Source organism: Drosophila elegans, unplaced genomic scaffold (assembly GCF_018152505.1).
Source record: "Drosophila elegans isolate 14027-0461.03 unplaced genomic scaffold, ASM1815250v1 contig_208, whole genome shotgun sequence".
NCBI classification, from domain to species: domain Eukaryota; kingdom Metazoa; phylum Arthropoda; class Insecta; order Diptera; family Drosophilidae; genus Drosophila; species Drosophila elegans.
The window spans coordinates 946573-972112 of NW_024545578.1; the positions used below are offsets into that span (position 1 = coordinate 946573).

At 37.4% G+C, this 25540-nt stretch overlaps 1 protein-coding gene and 2 non-coding genes across 3 annotated transcripts; all 3 read left to right on the forward strand.

Annotated features, from left to right (window-relative positions):
• The first annotated feature begins 398 nt into the window (after positions 1-398).
• On the forward strand, positions 399-3723 carry LOC108146332 (protein extra-macrochaetae). The gene is made up of 2 exons (XM_017272298.2): positions 399-1277; positions 3512-3723. The coding sequence occupies exons 1-2, from the start codon at positions 693-695 to the stop codon at positions 3545-3547; spliced, it is 621 nt and encodes a 206-aa protein (XP_017127787.1). The 5' UTR covers positions 399-692; the 3' UTR covers positions 3548-3723.
• Positions 3724-23453: 19730 nt separating this feature from the next.
• Trnai-uau lies at positions 23454-23551 on the forward strand. The gene is made up of 2 exons: positions 23454-23491; positions 23516-23551. It is a non-coding gene; the product is annotated as a tRNA-Ile (tRNA).
• A 1172-nt stretch (positions 23552-24723) lies between these two features.
• Trnai-uau lies at positions 24724-24828 on the forward strand. Its single transcript has 2 exons — positions 24724-24761; positions 24793-24828. It is a non-coding gene; the product is annotated as a tRNA-Ile (tRNA).
• Positions 24829-25540: the final 712 nt, after the last annotated feature.

A 25540-nucleotide genomic window follows, 5' to 3' on the forward strand; every position in this document is an offset into this window, starting at 1 on the left:
ACCATGATCCCTCAATCAATATAATCTTGCAAAAGCCCAACTCTCCACATAATATCTCCAGTAAATTTAAGTTCTTCAAGTGTGGAGAATATGTATGGTAATTCTCAATACTTTGAGTTCTTTCTTCCATATCCAAAATCCACAAACCCTTTGTAGATATGGAGAGACCTTTAAAAACTCTACATTTCCCCTCTCCAAAAATCCGGTTTCAAGTCATAGTTATATCCACATGGTGGATTCTCAAGTAGTACTTTCCCCTGCTTCTCTCTCTCTCTCTCTCTCCGCAACCACCTTTCTCTGTGCAGCCGACGAAACCCGAGAGCGTAGACTCCGCCTATCGTCGCTCTTCGGATCTTCGGCGAGTATAAAAGGGAGCGCTCTGAGCGAAAAGTACTCATTCGTGCCGACCGTTCGCTGAAAACAAGATATAGAAATCGAAAAACGCAAACGCAGAAAAACACGCTGGATTAAAGTGTTTCGTTTAACAAACTTCGACAGAGTGAGAAAATTTAAAGTGAAGTGAGCAACGCATCGCAGCACAAAGCCAAATAACTCGCAGAGAAACCAAAATCAAATTAAAAAAAAAACATAAGCAAAAGCAATATTTAAGAACCTCGCAGCAAGTAATCCGGTACGACCGTGTAATAACCGCCAAGATTCTACTCAAGGAGCGTAAAGCGATCATCTCGAGAATGAAGTCCCTGACGGCCGTTTGTCAGACAGGTGCCTCCGGAATGCCGGCCTTGAATGCCAACGGGCGAATCTCGCGCCACCCGACGCATCGCGGCGATGGGGAGAATGCCGAGATGAAGATGTATCTATCGAAGCTCAAGGATCTCGTCCCGTTCATGCCCAAGAATCGGAAGCTCACAAAGCTGGAAATCATACAGCATGTCATCGATTACATATGCGATCTGCAGACCGAACTGGAAACGCATCCCGAGATGGGTAACTTTGATGCGGCGGCCGCTTTGACGGCGGTAAATGGACTGCATGAGGACGAGGATAGCGACATGGAGGATGCGGATGTGGAGGCGGCGGAAGCGGAAACGGGCGTCGTCGTCGATCCGGATGTTCTTCTCGCCCAGCGTCTGGCCGCCGAACAGCCGGCGAAAATCTCTAGTCCCGCCGCCCGTCTCCCGCTCACCGATCGCCAAACGCCCAACACTCTCCTTGTGGCGCCCGCTCATCTGCAGCAGCAGCAGCAGCAACTCCAATTGCAGCAGCAACAGCAACAACTGCAATCACAGCAGCAACTGTCCAACAGTTTAGCAACGGTGAGTTAACAAACAAATTGCTTAAATAGTGAAATAGGAAGTAGGTAGATGAGCACAGCGGACGTCGAAATTTTAGCAAAATTACGATGTTTCGGAAATGCAAATGTGGTCGCTTATTTGACCTTAAAATTTTATCATAATAGTATTCATACAAGTTTTTAAATCAGTAAAAATGAGAACATGAAAACATTGACATTTTTTTAATATAAATAACACAACAGTCTTAAAAACATTTTAGAAATATAAAAGCAGTCTAAAAAATTAATTTGTATCTAATTTTCAAATTTTTACAACTCCGAGAAATCGAACACTAAACAGTTTTTATGAGTTTTTACTCCAGGCAATAGCACAAATAATTGCAAAATTGAAGATAAGAAGCGCCATGTCAAAAGTTTTACAGATGTTTTACCCGTTTTATTACCGCAGTTTTTGGGTTTTTGTTGAATGCCATTATTTTGACCGCAGCTGTTTGACATTTGCATTGCACTTATAGGAGACAATTGAGTGTCAAAGTGATCGGGGCTCTACTTGTTGTTGTTTTGCGAGTGACCTCATTCATAAGGCGATTGACAAATGGTTTTTTTTGTTTCACTTCGCTGTTCGTAAGGACGAGACGAGCCGAGAGGCCCATTTCTTTGGCCCCAATCTTGTAAAATTTCTTTACTGGGCTTTCGACAACAATAAATCTGCGCCGCTGACCTTCCCCGATTTCGTAGCCTCCTCTTGAGTTCACCCGAAAATTTCATTTTCTGTTTTTATAGACATTTCACAGACTGTCTCTGTGCGATTGTATGGGTTTTGCGGTTGTTGTCGCCACACATCGTTTTCTTTCTTTTGTGTGTTGCCGTTGCCTATACGTAGCTGTTAATTTTTGTTTTTTCTCGCGGCCTTTTTCTGTTGTTGTGATGTTTTAAATGAACACCTGCAGATACTTAAATTTATTTCACACACTCTCGCCTCACACACACACGCATATGCGAGCTTGAAAACGGAATTTGAAATTGGGGAATCATCAGTCTTCGTATTTTTATTTTATTTCGTTTTTTGGCTTACTTCATTAGCGCGAGCAGCTTCTTTTCTTCTTTTTATTGTCGGTTATTGATGATGCTGGCAAAAAAATTTGTTTAGGACCCACGTAAAAACAGGTTCAAAAGAGCTTTTTTCAATGGGTTTTTCGAACAAATGCTCGGCTGGGTGGCCCCGGCAAGTGTTATTAATTTTTTATCCGCTGATTGTTGATTGATTATGAAGGCGGACAGCCCTTTTTTATAAATCACGCAGATGGGTTTTGAACTCGGGCCTCCTTTCTTTCCAACTAATGATCTATGTTTGCAATGGTTTTCAGATCGTTTACCCATTGAAGTTATCTTACTAAGATCTTTTTTTCTCACTTGGTGCGTAATCCATTTTTTTTATTTTTGTTGCAAAACATCTGCAACCCACAAACATATATATTTTTTTTTGTGTTTGTATGATGTGTCACCACACCACACAACAACAACAAGAACAACCATCTGAGAATTCTTTCGAAAACACGCACACACATACGAGAACACATGGGGGCACTCAGAAAACTGTAAAAAGAAATGCACGTGTTCAAAATGTTCTCTCTGTGGGTTGTTTTCAGTTGTTTTTGCTGTTTCTTTTTTTTATTTTCGCGCAGCTGTGCGCCAGTCGCCAGTCGGTCGCTTTCTACATTGTATCCCCCCACGGATCCTGCCCCCTTTCAATACCCGCCCCCTCGCAGTAAGAGAGCTAAGGAAGAGGAAGAGAACATAAGACACTGCGAGAAAAGCCATAGAGAACATGCGATATTTTAATCTTTAATAATAGCTGACTTCACATTTAAATATATTAAGGTTGTTTCCCTATAATTTTTAATTTTTCTGGAAAATTACTCCACTCTCTATTTTTGTTTCAATCTCTGCATCTCTTATTCTTAATTTCACATAAATTTCTCTTAGTGCCTACGAACTCAAGTGAGTAGAAAACAACAAAAGCTCAGTGACAGCTCGTTTGATTTTCTTGGCGCCTCTTTATTGCCTCATCCCCTCTTTTCATCGACATCATCTTCTCATCGAGAAACAAAACAAAAAAGAAAGCAACAGCCAGTAAAACAGCGAATTAATTGATAACATAGAATGGCGAAATAAATACAGCTAATAAACAAATTATTGTACTTCAACCAGACATAAATACTAATTTGAATTTTCCCCTCTTGTCTATCGTTTTAGCCACTGAATGCGGAGAAAGACAGCAGGCAGTCGTAAGCGTGGAAACGCCCAGCCGGGAAAACCTATAAAACCTATAAACTTATTAACTAAATGCATAATTAAAGTACAGTCAAAACTCCACTCGCAACCTTCGTGTGAAGATCTCCGCATAATATTACGTGTGTGTAACTCTCAAGAAAAACTACAGCCCAGGCGCATCTCTTCAACTCTCATTTTCCCGGCGATGGAAAAATCGGGGAAAAAGAGAGCTCGATTTTTGGCTCGACAGAGTTTAGTTTAAACAATTAATAAACACAACAACACAAAAACCTAGCATTAGAGCATCGTAAGCAAGTAAACATTATGATTAATTATTAAACATTACAACTAGGATGGCGCTTAAGAATGAATGGAAGAAGAAAACTTGGCAAAGCTTTAAACAATTTAATTTTTCCTTTAACGCTTGAAATTACACTAAAGCACATATATATTTTTGTTTTCCTAATTTTAGTTTTGTTTTGGTTTAAACAACGCAAGAAAAAAAATGTTACTAATGCAAAGCAAACAGAGATCAGCAATAAAAATAAAACAAAATGCACAGGCAACAAAACTGGAATTACGTTTAATTATATAATTTCTCTCCAAATGATTTTCCTATTAATTTTAATCAATGAAGAATTTTTCCTATTATTGATTAGCCACAGCCAATAAATAACAAGAACAACCAACTCAGCAGCACACACATTCAAATTCATTAATTTATATTGAGTACGATTTAGTGTTTAAGTTTTGTGAAAGATAATTTCCAGGCACTAATTTTCACTCACACACAAAACACACACACACCTCATTTTGTAGTTTTTCCGAGTCCCTTGGATCGTTTTCCTCTTTTTTTAATCGAATTAACGTTAACGTATAATCCATAATAGTAATTACCAGATATACACTAAAACCTATAAATATATATTAATATATGTTCTGTGATCTGTAGCATACTTTGTACAAAGTGTTTTTTAGCATAATTATGCTATTTTTTAATTATGATTTGATCCGCAATCGAAATTACATATGTTTGTTCTCATTTCGATGGTAAAAATTCTATCATGATGTGAAAGAAAAAGAAAACATTTGATGATGATGCGAAAAAATATATATCTAAAAAGAAAGAAACGAAAAAAAATCAACATTAGCTCTTAATAAATTGCAAAAAATTAAAAAAATATAAAAAATCAAAAAACTCAATGGAATTTCACTGGGAATGTGGGGGATTACGAAACTTCATGAAGCTACCAGAAATATGGGTAACTACCTGAAGACAAGTAGCCGGAGGCAGGAAAACTCTGTTGAAAAACCATTTCCCATGTAAACAAGTGCAACGAATTACCAGAACAATAAGGTGGATGATAATACCCCCGAAGTTCCATAGGCGAGCGAGTTTTCTCACGCAGCCGCCGCCTTTGTCATTAGGGGTTTGGTTTTCCCAGGTAAAATGGCCTTTAGGGCCCTTAGTGGAAAACTCGACCTGCACACGTGTGCGAATTGTGGACAGAAAATTTCCGTTGAGAAAATTGTTTCCTTCACTTTAGCCTGCTGTTTTTCCTATTATTTCGTTTTCCTGACCGCTTGGGTGTGGATTTAGTTTTGGTTTCTTTTTTTTTTGGGTTTTTTTGCCCGCAGCTGCCTGCCCTCTCACTCCCACTCTCTCCCTCTCTTTCTCGCTATCTGCTGGCCTATTAGCGTTAATGACTGCAACTACAATGCATTGACCAATTGGCAATTGCGACTATATAGTCTCGGGTTTGTTTTTGAGATCGGAGCTCGCAACTCGGAGCACTCGGTGCCAGCCGCCCCATTCAAATGTCAATTCGGATCGGAGACCCCTGCAAAACACAAGAGAAACATTTTAAATAGCTACGGAACGATTTTCCATGGCGGCCACAAATCTGGGATGCTCTATGAAGAGCCCTGTAGTACAGGTTACTGCTTGGATACTGTCATAAAGGCAAACGTTATTGAATGTGTTGGTATATAGAAGAAGTCTACAAAAGAAATTGTTGACTAAAAAATTTAAGAACATTAGTTGATTGTGATATAACAAACAACGGCTTTTTATCACTTGCCACTTTTATATTTACTTCCTGATTTATATTTTAATTGATTAAATTATAAAGATATATTTTTATATTTAAGGAAAAGATGTAATTATTATTAACCATTTTCGATCACAGTAATACACTTTTATTTAGTTTATTTTATTTTATTTATCTACCCGATTTTTATGTTAATTTAGACTTGATTTTTTAAGTAAAAAAAATTTTAAAATGTAGCAATGTTTCTTGCCAATTTATTAAGTATAGACAATGTTTTTAAAAATATATATATTTTTGTAGCTGAAACATTTTTATAATTTCATAGTTGACAGATCTTAGATAAAGTACAATTTATTACATGGCTCCCCATTAATTGAGCAATTATTTTATCGTATCGACACCAAACCGCATAACTGTTTTGCTTGTTAGGGTATGCACTGTCGTTTAAAATAAAATCCCCGGCAAATGGAAAAAACGCTGGTGTTCACATGCATTGTCTATAGGGGACATTCATAGTGCACAAGAAAAAAGTTTAAACCAATTTAAAGGTTGAATTATAAGTAATTTTATTTCTTATCATTATTTGTATTAAATATATCATTTTTCAGGCAGCTTTAAACAAACACATGTGTTTTTCTCTGTGTAGACATTCATTCTGCGCAGTTCAAACCAATGTAAAGGTTGCCACCTTACATAAGTCAAAAATTAATACCATCTGTAAGTGTATTTACAAATATAATTCGTAATTTTATTCCAAATCTTTATTTGTATTAATAATATTATTTTTTAGCGATCTTTCTCAATATACCTTTTTTGTTTTTCTGTGTGTAGCAGTGCGTTTTATTCGACGACGCCCGTTCTGGGGGCCAATGATCTCTGATTCCGAGCCAAACTCTGGTATGCGCTAATTGTTTGCAGAGGTTTGTGGGGCTGTAGACACTTTTCGCGGGGTTTTCGGGGAGAGCCTTTGGCCAGGTACAATTAGTGCGCCGCGCTCACCTTAGTCGCTGTTTCTCAGTCTCAAAAGTCTCAGGTTTTCTCTCATGTAATGATTTTTTTTTTGGGTGCGACTGCGCTGAGACGAGAAATCAGTGAAACTTGAATTACCATAAAAACTCGTGTAGCAGTCAACAGCTGCGGCAACTGCGCGATTGCGAATGCCGTCGCCTCGGTTCGGCTACTCAGCCTTCCAATGGCCGTGCCGGAAAATTTTGACATAATAATTGTCAAGCTGACATTTCCAACCACGCAGCTGACAGCTGAGCCTGAACCAGCCGAGCTCCCGAGTGTTAAACGAAGCCGGGCCGATAGCTGATCGAACTCCCCCCAGCTTAACCCCTTGAGATCCCAGGGGGATTATGGAAAGGATTAAGGAACTTATCACTTCACATCTCGTAGTGATCCAATGTGTTTTGGCTTTCAAAAGTCAAAGCCATTAATTACCTCATTGTATGTACCTATATTCGTTTTGTCCACAATAATATAAAAAAAAGTAGGTTTGTGTTTGTTTTACCTAATGACTTTAGGTGCTGAAATAGGTACCTAATTAGGTTGTTTTCAATTCCAAAGCACGTTCAGTAAATATTGACAAATATGTGCCGATTTTTTTAAATATAATGTTTTTTAAAAAACGAAACGTAAAGTTAATAGTTTTGCAAGGTCTTAATCATAAAACATAAGGCTAAATAAAGCATTATAAGTAGTATAAGTATAAGCCAATTAATCTCATTCATATTCTACTGTCAATGTCTACTGTTTTATAATTATAACATTGATTTTTATAGGGTTAACTGTCTTTTTTCCAGCTCCAACGGAGGTCTCCGAAATGAAAGCTAAACCACAATCAACAGCGCCGACGATATTGGCGAGGTGCGCATAAAAATCGCATTTAATTGTGATTTTCACACGAAATACAATGCGCATGAGCAACTGGCGCCGCTGGTTAAAATGAGGGGGTGACGTTTCATAAAGGGGGAGGCGGTAATACTTGATGGCAATTTGTGTAACTAGCGGCAAAGCGTAACTACTAAACAGTCCGCGACCACTGCAGTTGTTGTATTTGTTTTAGTTGTTTTTGCTTTTGTTGCTGGTGGTGGCTTTTGGGAAACACCTGCAAAACGCAAAACGCACCTGTTTCGCTTAACAACAACAGCAACAACAAGCGGCAAACAAAAACTAAAACAAAGTCAAGACACCAACGCCAGCGCTCGCAATACAAATGTATAAAAGCAACGCGGACACGGCTCAGCAACTTTCGTGGGTTAAGCTGGCCGAGGTGGGGCGAAAAGGGGTTAAGGGGTTACGGGGAACCAAACCGAACCGCCTGACTTTTGTGTAATTGAAGCGGCCATCTGTCTTTGTGGCGGGGGAAAAGCGGAAAAACTGGGTGAGAGTTCCATGCGAATTCGGAAATCGAAACCAAGTCGATGTTGGAGTTACAAAGTCAGGACTGGGGAACATATGTACATTGTATACATTGTAAGCACACAGTTGTGGGCAACATGGTAGCAATATTTATTTTAAGTTCTATAAAATTCGTACTGAAAAAATTAATTCAGTTCATTCAAAATTACCCACGTTAGCTAAATTTGTTTTCAGTCGAAAGACACGTTTTTATAATTTTGGGAATCAAATCGTTCTTCAAATTTTAATGTTTTATTTGTTTATTTAACATATTTAAACAAAAATTCTTATAATTTTATTTAGAATGTGATTTGATTTAATATTGTTATTTTAATAATGCAATATGTCATCGTTTATTATGTTAACAATTTGATTGATGTTTAAATTTTAAATAAATTTTAATTAGAGGAAAGATTGTGAACTAACTTGTGGACCATTTTAACAATCCCAGTTAATATAATCCATTTTAATATATGTTCTTAGTTATTTTAATTTTCAGCTTGCCATATTTGAATGTCTTAAACTATCAAGATAGTAATATCCATTATGGTTAGCCCTGATATTTTCACCTCATTCGTTTGGTTGGGGAATGAGTCAGGTGCAGGAATCGGAAGCTTAAACTGTGTCCATCTACCACCACAGCCGAACTCCATCAGCTGGCGGAAGTTGGCCAGAAAAGCGGACGGCTGGCAGCTGACGATCGGGAATGGGAATGGGAATGGCTCGGAATGGGAGTCACAGGACTGGGCAGCATTGATTTCAGCTGCGTCACCCAGCCATTGTGGCTTTGTCATGGGTGGCGGTGGCGGTGGCGGTGGTGCAGAAAGGGGGTGGTGGCGCTGTGGCCTAATGACAGCTCAGATTGGTAAGGCTCAGCCGCCGTTTTTCTTTTAGCTTTTCGACCAACAATGGCGATGACAATGGTCGAGAGGTGCGGCTGCTGCAGTTGCAATTTCTGCTGCTGTTGCAGTTGCTGCCGCATGACATTTGATCGAAAGACTGGCGCTGCCGTAGGAGCCAAGGGGTCACTGAAACTCACAACCCACCGCCATCGATGACGAACTTCGCGGCGAGTGTCAAGCCGTAAATTAAATAAAATTATGCACAATTCCTTATCGCCAATTGAATTGTTGCTATTCAATTTTTTTCCCTCTGCCTTGAGGCTCTGACTAATGCGCCACCCGAGTTGCCGAGATTGATATGCGATGGGGAACACGGCAACGCTTAGTGGCAACAGCAACTTTAACAGCCAACAGCAACTTGGGGCAGCAACAACAGCACTATCAAAGACCACCAACAGCAGCTGCAAACTAATAAAATTATTGACTTGGGACTGCAGTTATAAATACTCTAAAATATATTTTGTATTATTTACATATCCCAACAGTTTTGATTTATTTCACTGTAATCGTGTCGTATTAAACTCATTTGCTCGTGAGTTATTATTAATTTTATGTTTTGAAAAATCGTTATATCTCGGCCTTATCCAATCCAGTTTCTGTGCTGTAGCTTTAAAAGTTAGGTATTTTATTCTCAGAAAACTTGCATTAAAGTAAAAATTTAAAGAAGGTCTAAGAAGGTCGTATTGAATCTTTACTTTCTAAGTCCAGTACCTTTCTGATAGCATTATAATACAATAATATACCCCTTGATAGCGAATAACAACATGAGCCGAAAATCCGACATTGATAAATGCCATCCCACGCCTTGCCTGTGTTTTGGCCAAATAAAAAGTTAAAAAATCGCAAATAAATACTGACCGGGCTCCTGCCGATGCAGTTGCAGTTGCAGTTGGTTATTTCATTCATTTTCATTTCGTTTTGCTAATTGATTCATTGATCTTGGCGATATCGCTCCCCGGTGACCAGAGCTTAGCCCCCAGATTCCCCTTAGTTTCCCCCGATCCTGCTGCAGATCGTAACATAATTCTTTTGCTGAGCTGCGGTGCGGGTCCAGAGTTTCGCATTCATTTGCACGCCTGTCCACTTGGCCGTCAATTGTGCACAAAGACATTATTAGCCGTCTAGGAATTCAATTCCATTTCCATTGTCGGCCTGCCCAACTGGCTTTTTTCCGGCGCTTTTTCACGGGGGCTTGGTCGGGCTGGGTTTTTTTTTGTTTTTTTGTTTCTTCTGTTTTTCTGTTGCTGTTGTAGCTGCAATTTGTTAAATTGACAAAAACTTTTTGCGATAAACTTGGCGCGTTATTAAATTCAATAAATTTCGGTCTTACTCCGCAGGCTGGTTTTATTTAGCCGCGTTATCTCGGCTTGCGATCAGCAAATACAAATTCTGTTTAAGATACGAAACAGAATCGATCGATTTGGCCAGGTTAATTGCCAGTCAGTGGGGCGTGGCCATCAGATATTCGATATTCGATACTCGATATGCGATGCGATTCTTATCTGTCACCGCTGAGGCGAATTAAATTTGCAATCAATGAAACCCAGCCAGCTTGTCACAAATGCCACAAACCTCTTCCTCTATTTGCAGAAAGCCACCGAAACACAAAGGTTGCCGCCAGCTCAGCCAGCTCCGCCAGCTCCAAAGTTTGCAAAGAGACACCGACTCCAAAGCCGGGACTTCAATACTCCGGCCAACTTCCGTCGCACATTTGCCATTTGTCATGCCATGGTCCTTCACTTAAAGGGAATAAATTTTAAAGTCTTAATAAAAGTACAAAGAAGAATATTAAACTATCCATAAACTAGAAATCGTTAAAAAAAAGTTACAAGTGCAAGCAAAATATATTAAAATTCTTCTTCAAAACGAGTTTTCTATTATGTTTCTTTATTATTATTTCAATATTAATTAATCAAAAGTATTTCAAATATTTACTAAATTATTTGAGGTTAGATATATGTTGTAATGTTTATGTTTTTAAAATAAACAAAAGATAATGTTACAATAAATAGATTTTAAGAAACATATTTCTTTGGTTAATTTTTTTTTATGTTTCGTTAATATTATTTCCAATACTATTTAACTTTTAAGCAAAAGCATTTAAAATATTTACTTACAAATTTGAAGTTGTTTTAAACGTTATTAAACAGTTTTCCCTAAATTTGATATATTTTTTCCGAGTGCACCGTACTGAGTCTGAGGATTGATTTAGGTTGCCGCCAAGCCAAACTTATGGAGCCATTGATGGACGCACTTAGCCGGCAAAGACTTCAAATTTACGTTGACATTCAGTTGGCTGCCTGCCTGCCCCCTGCCTTCTTAACCCAACGGCCGCTGCCGCCATTAACCCCTGACTGCCTAATTATTTTATATGGCAGTTGCAGTCATATACTTGCAAACACATACCGGCACAAGCACACCTCCAAAAGCTGCATCAACGTTGGCGTTGCGGCGCCATTTGCTGTCGATGGATGAAAATTTATTTGCCATAAATATTATTTTTCACGCGTTGCCGCAGTAGCTGCCAAAATGTACGGAGATGCCGCCAACACTGCGAAATTGTATAGAGAATGGAAACTGGGGGGCTGGGTTTTCATTTCTTGAGACATCGTCTTTAGTTTTTGCCTAACTTTGTTGTCAACACCGCAACGCCTGCAGTGCGTCAATTTCTGCATAAACATTTGCATTCGCTTATTGATTTTTCACCATTTTATTTGAGAGGCCCAAGCATTTTGATAGCGCCTGGAAATGTTTATTGAATTCTGTTTGCATTTTCTCTGCCAGGAAAATTTATTGAAATTTGCTTACGAAATGTTTAAAGCATTTAGGAAATTTACATATCTTGGCTTTTGATATGTAAATAAAAAAGTGATTTTTAGTAGACATTTATTCAACGAAATGGACCACGTTTTAAAAGATTTACTGTGTACCATAATTCTTTTGGACAAACAAATATGATTGTGTTAAAGCTTAAAACACAACCAAAAAAAAAATATTCAAATTTTCATTGCTCGGTTAGTAGTTTTTTTTTTTATAAAATACTTAACAGGAAAACATTTTTTGTTTTATTCTTTTCAACAAAGAAACTCCATTTAGGCTGCTTGGTAACTTTGTGCCAAACACTTTTTTTTGCTCTTAACTTTCCAGCAAATCCCTTTAATTTTTTAGCCGCCTGTCTATCAGCCATCTCGCTTGTCTAATTAACGCTTCATCGCCGTTCAACGGCGGAACACGCCGAGTCGGCACATCTCAAAAGGCAATCGAATTACACTTTGCGAGGACTTAAGCCAAAACCAAAACCAAAAGCAAACCCAATTCAAATCTTGGCTCATAATCGCAGAGCAAAAATCTCATTAACGCAAGCGGCCAAAAAATCCACACACCGAAAATAAAAGGAGCTGGGGGAAAAGCGATTGCCCAAAGCTTGGCCAATTAATAAAGAAGCGTGAAATTGAATTTCTTAGCCGTATATGCGCAGTGCAGACTTCACACCCCGAGATCCGAGCCCAAATCTAGACGGCATCGGCATCGTCTCTTTTTCCTGCGGCTGCAGTGCAAAAACTGCCAAGAGAAGGCAACAAATGCAGGTGTGGTTTGGTTGAGTTGCGGCTATTAAAACTCAATCTGAAATTCAAATCGTTATATAGGGCCACCTCTTCTCTGGCAAAAGGCCGCAAAAACAAAAGGCCAGCGACAAAGCAGAGCGAACCGAAATCCGCAAAAAGATCCAAACCCGAAAACTATTCACACAGAAAGGCAAGCAGAAAAATCAAAGGCCAGAGCGAAGCCAAAGAATTTCTTCTCCGTCGTCGCATTTTGGTCAAAACGAGGCGAAGAACGGTCATTCAGTCCATCCGTCGACCAGGGCTATCTCACCATTTGATCTGAGACGATTCGTCGAAGGTTTGCCCAGGTTCGGGGGCTCAGTTGCACTGTTACACTCAAAAAAATTAGGCCTAGGAAAAGGAAATTCTATTATTACCTACATATAAACCAAGGCGAAAGGAAGATATCAGCTTATCAGTTTCCGAAAATATTTGATATACTATGTATTTCAATTTGGTTTGGCTCTTTTAAAACATTATTTTAGTTAATTTTAACTATGGAATAGTTGGTATTTCAATTCTGTACACCCCCCTAATGGGCAAATATCCACATTTCTTTAGAGTGCACTACGATTCTGGAGCTGATCTCAGTCTGAGTCGCAGTCTGGGACCGAATAAGAGTCTCCATGTGCCCCGCAAGGAATTCTTTCAATTCATTTGGTTTCGGCTGGGTTTCTTTTACTCCTTTCCCTTAGTTTTTTTTTTGTTTTTGGCAAAGATCCTTTGGGTCCAACGCGCGGCGCATTTCAATGCTGCACGTGCAGGCCAAAAACGAACCTTCTTCTCTTTAAGTTTTTTTTTTGTTTTTTGTTTTACTTTTTCGGTTCCCCTCGAGAGGATTTCGCCTTTGAGCCGAGATTGAAATTTGCTGAACACCGGCGTGGCATAACTTCTCTTTTTTTCTCATCTTTTTTTGTGGGCTTTGGTTTGCAATTTTTTGCTGTGTGTGTGTGTGTGAGTGTTGTTTTTTGGGATCGACTGCGCTTCCTTTTGACGGTGACGACTTTTATTAATATTTCGGGGATTGGTTTTGGGCTTTGGGCCTTTTTTGCAACTCGGTTAGGGACTGGGAACTTGAAGCTTGGGGGAGAAGGGTATCGGACAAAGCGATGCGCTTCTCGGAATCGTTCCTTGTGATCAGCTTTTAAAGCTCTTATGTGATGCCCTGTATTTCCAAAAAAGGACTTACCAAAATGAGTTTCATTATGGAGCCAATAGAAGATGAGGGGGTATGATTGAGTACTTAAGTTAAACTTAAAAATTGTAATATATAACTATTAATTAATCACCTTATATAAAAATCATAATACATAATTTTAAATTTTTAAAGATAGGTAATACATTAATATATACATACATAATATGAATTAGAGTAACTTTTATAATATTATGTGAAATTCAAATAAAAATAATTTATTTATTTGCAGGTAAGCTTCCAGTTCGATCTGATTCTTGTAGCTATCCCAAATCGTTTATTTACCAGGGCTTGAAGTTTTTTTTCGCGAGGGAAAAGGTTTCAAAAAGGCCTTTGAGTATTTTGAAGACAAATCATGCCCCTTGGTCGCATTGGATCGCTTTGTGTGGCTTTGTCTTGTGGTTTTAGCCAACTCCGCGCTCCTTCTTCTCCTTTTAACATTCGGTTTTGGGCCGCAATTCATTGCCCATGTGCCTCGCAGGCATTTTCATCTCATTGCTGGTTTCTGTTGCAGACTTCTTCCAAAATTAAGTTATAATTTTGAATCTGTGGCTGCTGGGTGGTCGTTATTTGCATTTAAATTGCAAACAAATCATCGCAAACCTTTGATTTATAGTGGAAAGTCGTCGCCTCAATTAAAAAATGCCAAAAAAAAAACCGACGAAGATTGCTGATCATTTTTGTTGGTGAATATTCCGCAATGTTGCACTTTCAAAAATGTTTGTAAATTAGACTTGAAGTTTAAATCAACATGTAAATTCTAAAACAAAAGATTACAAAACATCATAAATTATAATATTTTAATCAAAATCAAGTCTGAAGATTGATTTTGAAAAACGATTACAGAAATAATTAAAAGTATAATATGTTTAAGTATAGTGAAGATTTAATGGTAAACAAACTTCCCTGTTGTGGCACACAAATATATGCACGCAAGTATTAAAATTTTAATGCAGGCAAATTAATTTAATGAATCATGGTACAAAAGTTGAGAAACAAAAATTAAAAACATTATATTGTAATACATTTCTTTAGTTAAGAATTTTGTTTTGTTGCAAAAAAATATTTTCCAAGTGTAATATTGATCGCTCTGATGCGGCTGCGTAGGCAGTGGAACGGTAGCCATGCAGATCGTCAACGGCAGCCGTTCCCAGATGACAGCGTCTGCAGCTACTCGTACTTATCGCGCTTTCAATGTTTTTTCCTCTTTTTTTGTTGTATTGTATTGTGAATTTTTCATTTTATGTTGAACTTTTTACGAAAGCCGGAAAATGAGGTGCGTCGGCAGATAAAGAAACCCGCAGCCACAGCGACGACGACGACACGGAGAGCTCCGTATGAAAGAATGCCAAACAATTCATAAAACCATGAGCCACAAAGAAGAAATAAACCGAAAAAAGGCGAGAGAGGTGAGCCATTCTTTGGCAGCCACTTGGCAACGAACGTCACGTAGCGGCGGCATCATTAGCCAAACCGCCAGGTCTCAGTCTCAGACTCGGTCTCAATCCCAAGTGGAGACAGAGTCAGAGACTCAGCGGCTTAAAAACTTACACAGAGAAAAAATAAAATAATTTACGACATCAAATCGGTCGATTTCCGTGGAAGAATGGAAAAGTTCCATTATTGCATGCAACTTAAAAGGTATACTATTTGAAAATTATAACTTAATATTGTATTTAATACTTATTTCCTTAGCGTTATTATTTGAATAAAATATAGTTTTTTTAAAAGAACTATTTCACGATGGTATGTGATTGACAATAATAACATATAACACACTTATAAATGAATTAATAATTTAACAGGTTAAAATTTATATCAATTAAAAGAAAAAAATTTATTTTTTAACAATTATATACAATTGTCTTATTTGTAATTTGCTAAATACTTTTATAATATAACATATTGTTTTTTAAAAATATTATAAAGAATAATTTTTAATTTTTAAATAATTTTATTTTGAATCTGTTCGATTAAAATTGATTTATAAAATGTAAAGGCATGCTCTTAACGACTTTACTAAGAATTTCTCTCCGTGTTCTGACTTATTTGTTGCTGCTTTGACGACGGCCTTTCCATTTTCCCACTCACTTTGCTGTGTGCAACTGTTGCTCGCCGCTCATTAATCCCGAGCCTCTGATTCCGATTCCGACTCAGATTCGGATTCAGGGGCCATATCCCGCTCTCAGCTTCAGCTGCACCTACTTTTCAGCGCTTTTGTTTGCCGCACACCTGAGAGGAAATGCGTAACAAACACACACAGCTGGTGGGTAATTTCCACGAAATAAGTGCCGAGACTTTGTTGTTACTCTGAGATTTGTCCACGCCGGAGGTTATCAGCTCACACATCGCATATATACTTATGCGGGTGTAAATATAAAATAACCCCTGGCTGAAAAAAAGGGGCTCGAGAATGGGTATGTGGAACCCACTTTCAAGAGGCCCATTGTTTGGCCATATTGACAGCCATTCAAGTGGAATTCCCCGCATCTTTTAATTGTTCCATAATTAATGTGGGAAAAGATTGTCCAAATGGTAGAAGTCTCTGTTGTTGATTGAGACACAGCATACCCTACATCGGTGGAAGAGTTGGAGATTGGATCAGGCTGGGCCATCCGCTATATGTCGAAACTGTCAGCAGAGTTTGAAGAACTCTATCAAGTACTTGATACACTCGCATTCACAGATGTGACGAGCAGTGAAATGCAGCTCAAGTGGCGGATTGAACTCTGGAGAAAAGATGCAGACGATCTACAAAATGAATACTCAATTGGTTTGAATCGAGTAGAAAGCTTCCTTAATTGTTGAAAAACTACTTGAGTAAATGGGGTGAGAAACGTATGGTTCCGTTCTTCGTTTACTTTATATACAATTTTTACTTCATCTTCTTCCTTTTTTATAGAAAACGAAAAACAATTATGCAAGCAATTAATATAAAAATAACTAGTTTCAAATCGATAATACAAATAAACTAGTGAGGGCCTTTTTACTTATTTTATTATTGAATAATAACTTTATTACATTAACAAACTAATTTACAATCATTTCTTGATGATAAATTCTTATTTCCTTCTTTAAAATATTATAAATTAATTATTTGTTTGCATTGCACCTGTTTTATACCAATTCCTTTGTACTAAGCCCTTGTCAGACTGTTCCATCAGAAACGGAAGTAAATAATCGGATTAAAGTATCAGTTTTTAGGAAATGATGATATTTGTCCATGAAAAAAACAATTTGAAGGCGGAAAAGGGGATCAAAAAATTTTGACCTTCTCCATGCCAATTAAAATATTTATATCCCATTGCAGTTAAGGTAAATTAGGGTCTTTAAAGGAAACACAGAATAAAGGTAATATTCAACTTTAAAACCTCGTTGTATAAGACTGCAGTAACAATTCCAGTTCCTTTCATCATTCTTCTTTTTACACACACCCAGCGATGATTACTCATTCTGCTGAGGATTTTGTGATTTGAGGGGAGCAGCAAATTAGCCTCAGACAACTCAATTGGACATCTGCAGAGTGCAGAGCCCCACATAATGGTCGATTTGGTCGATTTTGGACCACACCCATTGAGTAATCCGCAAACAAAAATCTTTCCCGGCTCAGTCATTTGGCACATTTAATCCACGCGTCAACGAGCCGGGCACCGGGAAAATGTTTGCGCATAGTTTAGGCCAGATAAATCTCAAGTTAAATGGCCAAAAGTCAAAATAAATTAAGCCCACATGCGCGGCAAAAACAAAAAACGAAATCTGAACAAATAGAAAAGAGATCGAAGCCAGCAGGCGACAGGCAGTCACCACAAACGTTGTCACACCCTTCTGGCCAAGGCATTCTGACCCGTCGGATCTCGGGGTTTTACTTGGAGCCCAAAGTTTGGAGCCAGCAACGCCCACATGCAGATGCATTCGCTCCAAGACAATGGGCACGGCCCCGGCACTCACAAAAATATAGGATTATAGAGGACCAAAAAGCTTTGACCACAGATAGTCTCTTTAAAAATTTTTTATAAAAGTCTTTTTAAATCTGAAATAGTTTACCCCAAAGCCGTAGTACTATCATTGTCTTCTTAAGATATTAAAATTAAAAACACTTTTTTAAGATTTGGCAAAGCTCCCAATAACAAAATGTAAATACAAAGCTTACATTTATACAGAAACACGTTAATATACCTACCTTTTTCGATAATTTCGAGGATTTTAATTAATTTAAGAAATAAAAATACTTTAATTCCGAGGCAACATAAGTTGTATTTTAAACTTCTCCAACTTTCTTTATTATATAGGTGTAATTTTTGTAAGTGCCGCTTTGAGTCCCAGTTTGAATGCAACTCCCGAGCTCAGATTTGTCACCAGCTAGTTGTTGGCGGGTTGGGGTCTTGTGCACATGCGCCAACTGGGCCGCCGTCTCTGATTAAGTTGACGAAACTCAAATTCAAATTGCACGGAAAGGGGTCGGTCGAGGGGAGGGGCTATATAGTGACATGATCTGGTCCGCGGCTGGGTGACGAATTGGACAAACATTGGACAACTGCTGCGCCCTCGAAATGTCAACGCCCTAGAAACGAGCTCCGCTCAGCTCAGCCCCCCTGCCAAGCGAATATTGAATGCAAGACACTGGACAACAAAAAGGAAGATTGTGAATATTAATAATTAATTTCTCTTTTAGATTTAGTTAAATTAAAACTTAAATTAAGACCTTTAGAACCATATCATTAATAGTAAGTATTCTTAAAAGAATTGATTCATTTTGCTTCTCTCACTCCAAAGCGTGCTTATATCATTTAATTTTCGATATGAACCAGTGTCGTAAAGACACACCTGATAAATATCGAATAACCAACCTTTTCCCTTACTCCCTGCTCCCCGATTTGAATCAGCGTATTGCTGACATACTTTTACCGCTGAACGCATTTAATTATCGAGACAATTTCGATATCGAAAAGTGTTTGTTTTGCATTTCGCATTTGCACGCGCCGCCGTCGCGTCGATCGGCGTTTTATGTTCACCGCTTCAAAAAAACGGCGGTGTCAGCGTCTGTCGCCCAATTATTCCAATTTTTTCTCCTTTTTTATTTGGCGACGATCGACGATCGAGTTCAAACACCTGCATTGCACTCAATATATTTGGTTGCTTTCGTTTGCATATTTTTTCTTGGTTATTTTTTATGCGCTGCACGCAGCGGCAGACTTAATTTAACTACGTTTTTTAATTTACAACTGTTGCCGGTTATAAATTCTAGCTAATCGCGTTTAATTGCCAGTGCAGAGATACTCTGCAAAATAATTATGCCAGCCAAGATACGTCATAGATTCGGACTTTGGAATCTGGCCAAATAATATGAAATGGGGCTGGGAAAAAACCAAAATGAGCGAACAAATTCCCACAAACTTGACTCCGCTTGACCGACACAACAACGCAACGCAAGCAAATGACGTGAACGTGAAGTTTGATCAGGTGCGCATACAAATCTTACGACGCCAACTTTCAGTTAAACAAAACACACACAACCGGGCACTGAGCAATGTACATGGGCAAAGGCAAAGAGGCTCTGGGTGTTTTTAATGGCGCAGGATAACACGAATTGGAGATACTCTTTGGGCCTAAAAGGTTTCGGGAACTTAAAGCAAGGGGTATACAAAAAGATCAATTAAACGAATATTAACAAAATCTTTCTTTTTACTTAACAATAATGATTTGAAAGTATAAGGCTTTAAAATCTAAAGGTTTTTTATATTAATTATTGTTTTTAGAATATAAAATGTCTTTTTCATTTACAACGTAGACTTTGGTCGAATTTGGAGTTCCAATAAACCATAAACAAATTTTATAGCCCAACAAATTTTAATTGAAAGCAAATTAACATATAAAGTTAACAATCGTTTTATTTTAAGTTATTACTAAACCTGTTGTAAAACCCCCTATAAAATTTAAGGGTATTTACAGACTTGAACGCCGCAAAAGTAAACTTAAGCAAAAGTTAATGAGAAACTCAAATAAACGAAACAAATAACATGCAAAGTGCTGGCTTAAAGAGTGCGAGTGAGAGTCCCCAGAAAATGACAGAGAAAGACAGGTACTGGCTGTCTGGAGGATGTGAGAAGCTTAGTGGAAATCACCGAGTTGCGCAGGCGTTTTTATTTTTGCTGCAATTCTGCCTTATTTTCGTACCTTGCGGCAATTGTGGGTCGGTAAAGCATTTTGCGTTTTAGCCGCTGACGCGTGAGAAGGTAAACAACAAATCCGGCGATGCTACGCCGCCGGCCGATCTGATCCGTGATTAAGTGAGGCTGCCCTGAAGTGGCCTCCGGGTAAAAGTCAAGCCTGCACTGGGAAAAATGCGGCACGAAAGTTATCAATCAATTGTGGCATGTAAATAATCTATTGGCATGCCTTTTATAAGAATGGCCATCCATTCAATTAAAAAAAATTAATATAGTGTAAAGATGCTTACTCCTTTTTAACAGAATCTTCTATCGCAATACTGCAAAAAACATCTCACAAACTAAAAACACTTTCGAGGAACACTACCAGTTTATAACTTATTTTATTTATTATTATTATTCCAGAAATCGAAATATAACTTATTTCAAAATTATTTTTTTCTGTGTCATCAGTTTGCCGAGCAATTGCAGCTGAGTCAATAATCAATCGTATTGTCCGACCAGTGACTCCACGCCCCCACAGCTCCGTAATCCCCTCTCCCCTCCTGATTTTTTCTCTTCACCCAGCAGCTTCAACTGCACCCGAACAGCATCTGCATCATCGACCGCATCTGCATATGCATCTGCGTCTCCAAGCGAAACTGAAAGTGGCGCTACAAGTGCATCGACAGCTGATAAGCTCCTTCCACAAAGCCAACAACTGTCAGACGGTCGCCAGCTGTAATCTTAATGCACTTTTTTGTGTGCCAGCCCACAGAGTCTTCGAGATTGCTCGGGCAGAGGTTCCACAGCTGCAAGGGTGGGCTATATGCGGTATAACTACTCACAGATGGGTCCACAATAATAGCACATTAAACAAATACACAGACTCTTAGGAGCAAAGTTGAAAAAGAAAATTTAAAATTTCAGTTGTATTGTAAAAATGATTTCATATAACCCACATGAAGCTTTCAAAATAGTTTCATATATATTCGAGTGTTTAATAAATAGAAATATAATATTCATCAAAAGTTGTAGCCACATACATAAAATACTTACATTAAAAAAACTTAAATTGATTAATATGATTGAATATGATTTTAAAAGAAAGATGTAATAAAACACATATACAAAAATAAATTATTCATGTTTTTACCACTATATATTCTCTTATGTTGACTCTGTTGAAATGAGTAAGCCAAAGCGCAGCTTATCAAGGTTTTGCCAGTGCGGGTCCGTCTGGACAATTCTGGACTTTATCTTAATTACCGGGGTTAAGGGAACTTGAACGCCCAAGATATACTCTTGTTTGCGTATATTATTCTTTGTTTTCTGCCCGCTTATCTGTGGGAGAAAATGGACAAAAGATTTGGCATGTGCGGCAGTATTTCCTCTGCGCTGATAAATATATTTTTGTGGGCTTTTCCAGTTTTTTTTTTGTATTAACGAAAAATTCGTTTTGAATGACTCATTAAAGTGAGGGAAATCGTAGAAAAATGTCATACAATTAAAATTGTATTTTAATACGTTTTATAATTATAGCGGTCTGACCAAGTTCTATTAAATATAATTACAAATATATGTACATTTTTGTGGGAATTTTCACAAGGTATATTATTTAAGGGTTTGATGTGTGAGATATGGGTTTTAGTTCAACTTACAAAAATGTATTTTAACATTCTTAGACCTTTGTTTCAAGAATTGAACAGTTTTGATTGGCCTCTCACAAATCGATTCTGATGGGTATTATAGCGCCTGCAATTTGTGCCTATTTTGTTGTTGTCACTCATAGTTTATTTTTCTTTATTTATGTATGTGTTCCATTGGCGCCAGACTCGTAGAGTCGTTAATGGTAACCCTGGCTTCCTCATAGACCCCATCCCCATCCACATCCCCCCATCAAGTTCCATCTCTGCTCTAGTTTGTTCCTTCGTGGGGCTGAAATATATACAGTTTTGATTTGATTGCCTCGGGTTCGCATCTAATTCGATTTCGTTCAGTTCTCAGAATTACAATTGCACATTGAAGCATTAATTTATGTAGGTATGTGGCACATCGTTCCGCTTTTTACACATATATTTAAATTTTATTAATTTGTTTTTGTCACCCGTTCTCATCAGTTTTGCACTTCTCAGATTTTACGACATAATTGTCCGGTAATACTATGGCTGCATATAGTATTATTAACTGCCTGCGAGACGGCCGCTGTCACTTGGAAATATATTTTTTTAATAATTTTTAATTACAACATGACATGACAAGGGACTTACTTTGCATGCTCCGCCAAGTTTTTCCGCTGTAAGTTCAGTTGTTTTTTCTTTTCTTAAGTTTTGAATTATGATTATTAATGTCATATGGTGGTCATTTGTCATGGCTTCAGGTGTTGCCGCTTTGCTGTTGTTGTTGTTGTTTTTGTTTTTCACTAACGGGGATTGCCTTTTGTACTTTATTGTTATTGCATGCTTTTCATTTAGTTAGAAGCGATTATGGCAACATCAACATCAGCAACAAAAGCCAAAGCGACGGCTGAAGTAATTAGCGGCATTTGCATTTCCTGACTCTGGCCTTTTGTTTTTTCCCATCTCTTTTTATGCTCTTGCCAATGGTTTATTCATATTTTACTGGTTATATTATACAATGTTTTTTAAACACGGAAAAAACTTTAAAATGTAAATGTTCCCTTACTGTGGATGGTTTTAAATAACTAATTATAGGATATGGATCAAATTTGGTTAACTAATTTCAATACATAACTGTTTGAAAACCTTTTGAGTATCTATACAAAATATTTCGCTTTCTAAAAATCATATTTAATTAATTCGTCTAAGCTAAATCATAATTGTTAAAAAAAAAAAAAAAACATATCTATGTACACATTTAAATAGAAAGTGTATTTCAATATTCGTGTTTGTTTTCTTGTGTTTTTTTTTTCTCGTAAAGGGGATTTTGCAATTGCAAATGAAATTCAGATGAAATCGAACTGTCGTAACTGACTCTGGTTGTTGTTGCTGCACCGGCTGTTGAAATGGTAATGGAATTGGCAATTCAGGGGGTTATAGATGGAAAGGGAAGCAGGTCTATGCGGTACTGTAATTTTCACGGGCTTCTTTGTAATCAGCACACCTGTTTTATGGGTAACTAAATATCGAACTAACGAAAGTGAAAACCCAATCATTTGCATTGTTTATTGAGTTATTGAAAGTAAAATCGAGACAAAATTCACTTTTCAATGACCTAATACATATTAATAATTCTAAAGTCTTGGCTTTCGCTTTCATTTCTGTTTGAGATAATTTAATTACACTTAAATGACAAAGTAACACATCCGTTGACTCATTGGCACATTTTCAGATTTTCGGAAGTTCAGATTTTCAGATTATTCAGATTTTATTCTTTTTATTTCGTTAGTTCTTATCATCAACAAAAAAAATATTTTAATTTATTCACTCATCCAAACATTTGCAAAAACTGGGGAGGGAGACAGAGAGAAGAGAGACAGGAAAAAAAGAGCGTAAGCGCAGAAGAGGAGAGAAACGGCGAGAGAAAGAGAGAGCGTGAGAGAGAAAAGTTCTATTTTCAGGGCCGAGCGTTTTGCTTGGCATTTGGCGGCGCTCAGACAACAGCTCCAGTGGCGCAATTGGTTAGCGCACGGTACTTATAATCAGTATTCTGTGTGTATGAGCTATGCCGGGGTTGTGAGTTCGAGCCTCACCTGGAGCAAGTCGTTGGTGACTATATATTTTTGGGACAGACTTTTCTTTTTTTTTTTTCTTTTTTCTTTATTAGGAAATGGTTTTGAAACGATTTACATGGTTTTTAAAGCCGTTTTGAGTGTTTTTATACTACTTTTCGATGACAAAAAGTGAGTTTGTGCCTGCTTTGTAGATATGTATATTTGAGTTCCTTTCATATTTTGAAGAACATTTAGAGAACATATTTTTTATATATTCAATCGTATGTTTTATTTGTTTATTATTTTTTTCTCTTTAGATGATTTTTATAATGTTTTTGTTGCTTTTGAATTTAAGGTGTCTAGCGAACTAGTACATTTTAATTTTCTTTATCGTAGCTCCCATAAACTGGAAAGTACACTGCTCTTTTAGCGGTTGTAAAGTATTTTTAATATACTACAATTAAAAAAAATTAAATTAACTTTAAAATTTAAGTCTATGGAAGGACTGTAAATTTTATATCCATCTTTTTTGAAAAGTCAATAAAAATTAAGGCCATAAACAGCAAAAAAAATTTTTTTTTTAATTTTTTTTGTAATTTTTGTAGAAAAGATCAAATTTAACACAGAATTTATTAAAAATATTTGGTTTTTTTTATAAAAGAACAAGGGTTTTTGAAGCAAATTATCCGTTGTGTATAACATTTTTTTTGTTAATATTTAAAATCATGTTTAATTAAACACTTTAAAATGTTTAAAGGCGTTTTCAAACGAAATATTTTACGTTTTTTTTACAAGGGCGACTTAAGAATGGAAAATTTATCAAATCAGGTAAGCCAAGTATGTTAACTAGAATAGCTTCCTAAGAAATATTCCTGTGCTATATATATTTTTTTGCAGAGTATGCTGCCGATGGATTATCTCCGCCTCGTTTATAATTAAAGCTCAGCTTCGGCTTATTAGTCATGAACTATTTTTGAAAATGGGAGCATAAAAAATATGCTTCTCGCTGTTCTTAAAAAAAAGATTTTAGTTTACTGTAATCAATTTACCGATAAGCATTATTAAATCCAGCTGAAATACTGTGCGAAATTAAGTAGCTTCAGTTTATTTGAGATATAGCTGGGAAAAAAAGTGCCTGCGGGAGCTTAAAGGATATGGGATTGTTCTATTTTTCGGGTGCCGGGGGTCTCCTTGAGCTTTTGGCGGCGCCCGGGCAACGGCTCCAGTGGCGCAATTGGTTAGCGCACGGTACTTATAATCAGTATTCAGTGTGTATATGAGATGAGCTATGCCGGGGTTGTGAGTTCGAGCCTCACCTGGAGCAGGTCGTTTGGGGACTTTTGTTTTTGGACCCCTTTTGTTTTATTTTTGGTCATTTTTATCACGTTTTGTTTGTGCATATTAAGTTGGTTTCTGCCAGAGAAATTAGCGAAATTTTGTTTATTGTTAAATATTTAACAACCAATTACCTTTCTCAGTTAAAAAACAGTTTACAATTGAGTAAAGTTTACGATTTTCTCGAAAGTCATTGATTTTTATATATTTTTATATTTAACATTCAAATCCACAAATCACTTTTTTTTTACCCTTGTGTTTAGATTAAAAACATAGAACCCTATGCAGATGGCTTAGTGAACACTTGGCTACTGCTTGTAAACATTTCGAAAATCTGTCAAAAACATATATCTCTAAGATATATCCCTCTATCCACTCTCAAGTCAAAATCCCAACATTCTCAATCTGAACATGCCACCCAAACAAATCGAGTGGCAGGCAGACATAGTTTGTTTGGAAATTCAACAAATCAGACTATGATAATCACTCTCTTTCCAATGGCCATGTGGATATGGAGATCTTCGCAGCGGTGCTGAGTTGAAGAAAGCAGCAATTAATCAATATGAAATCGAACAATTTCCGCTAAGGCGAGTGTGTGTTCGTTCGTCTATCCACATAAATAATTTTTACGATCTCCGCGCGGCCCAAGTCAATTGAAATTATGAACAGATCTTGCCAGTAAAGGCTAAAAACTAAACAAC

What these genes read in the sequence shown, in the direction of transcription:
- LOC108146332 (XM_017272298.2), top strand. Translation starts at nt 693, where the DNA reads ATGAAGTCCCTGACGGCCGTTTGTCAGACAGGTGCCTCCGGAATGCCG. An exon ending in TGTCCAACAGTTTAGCAACG is followed by an intron (nt 1,278 to 3,511) that starts GTGAGTTAACAA and finishes CTATCGTTTTAG; the next exon opens with CCACTGAATGCGGAGAAAGA.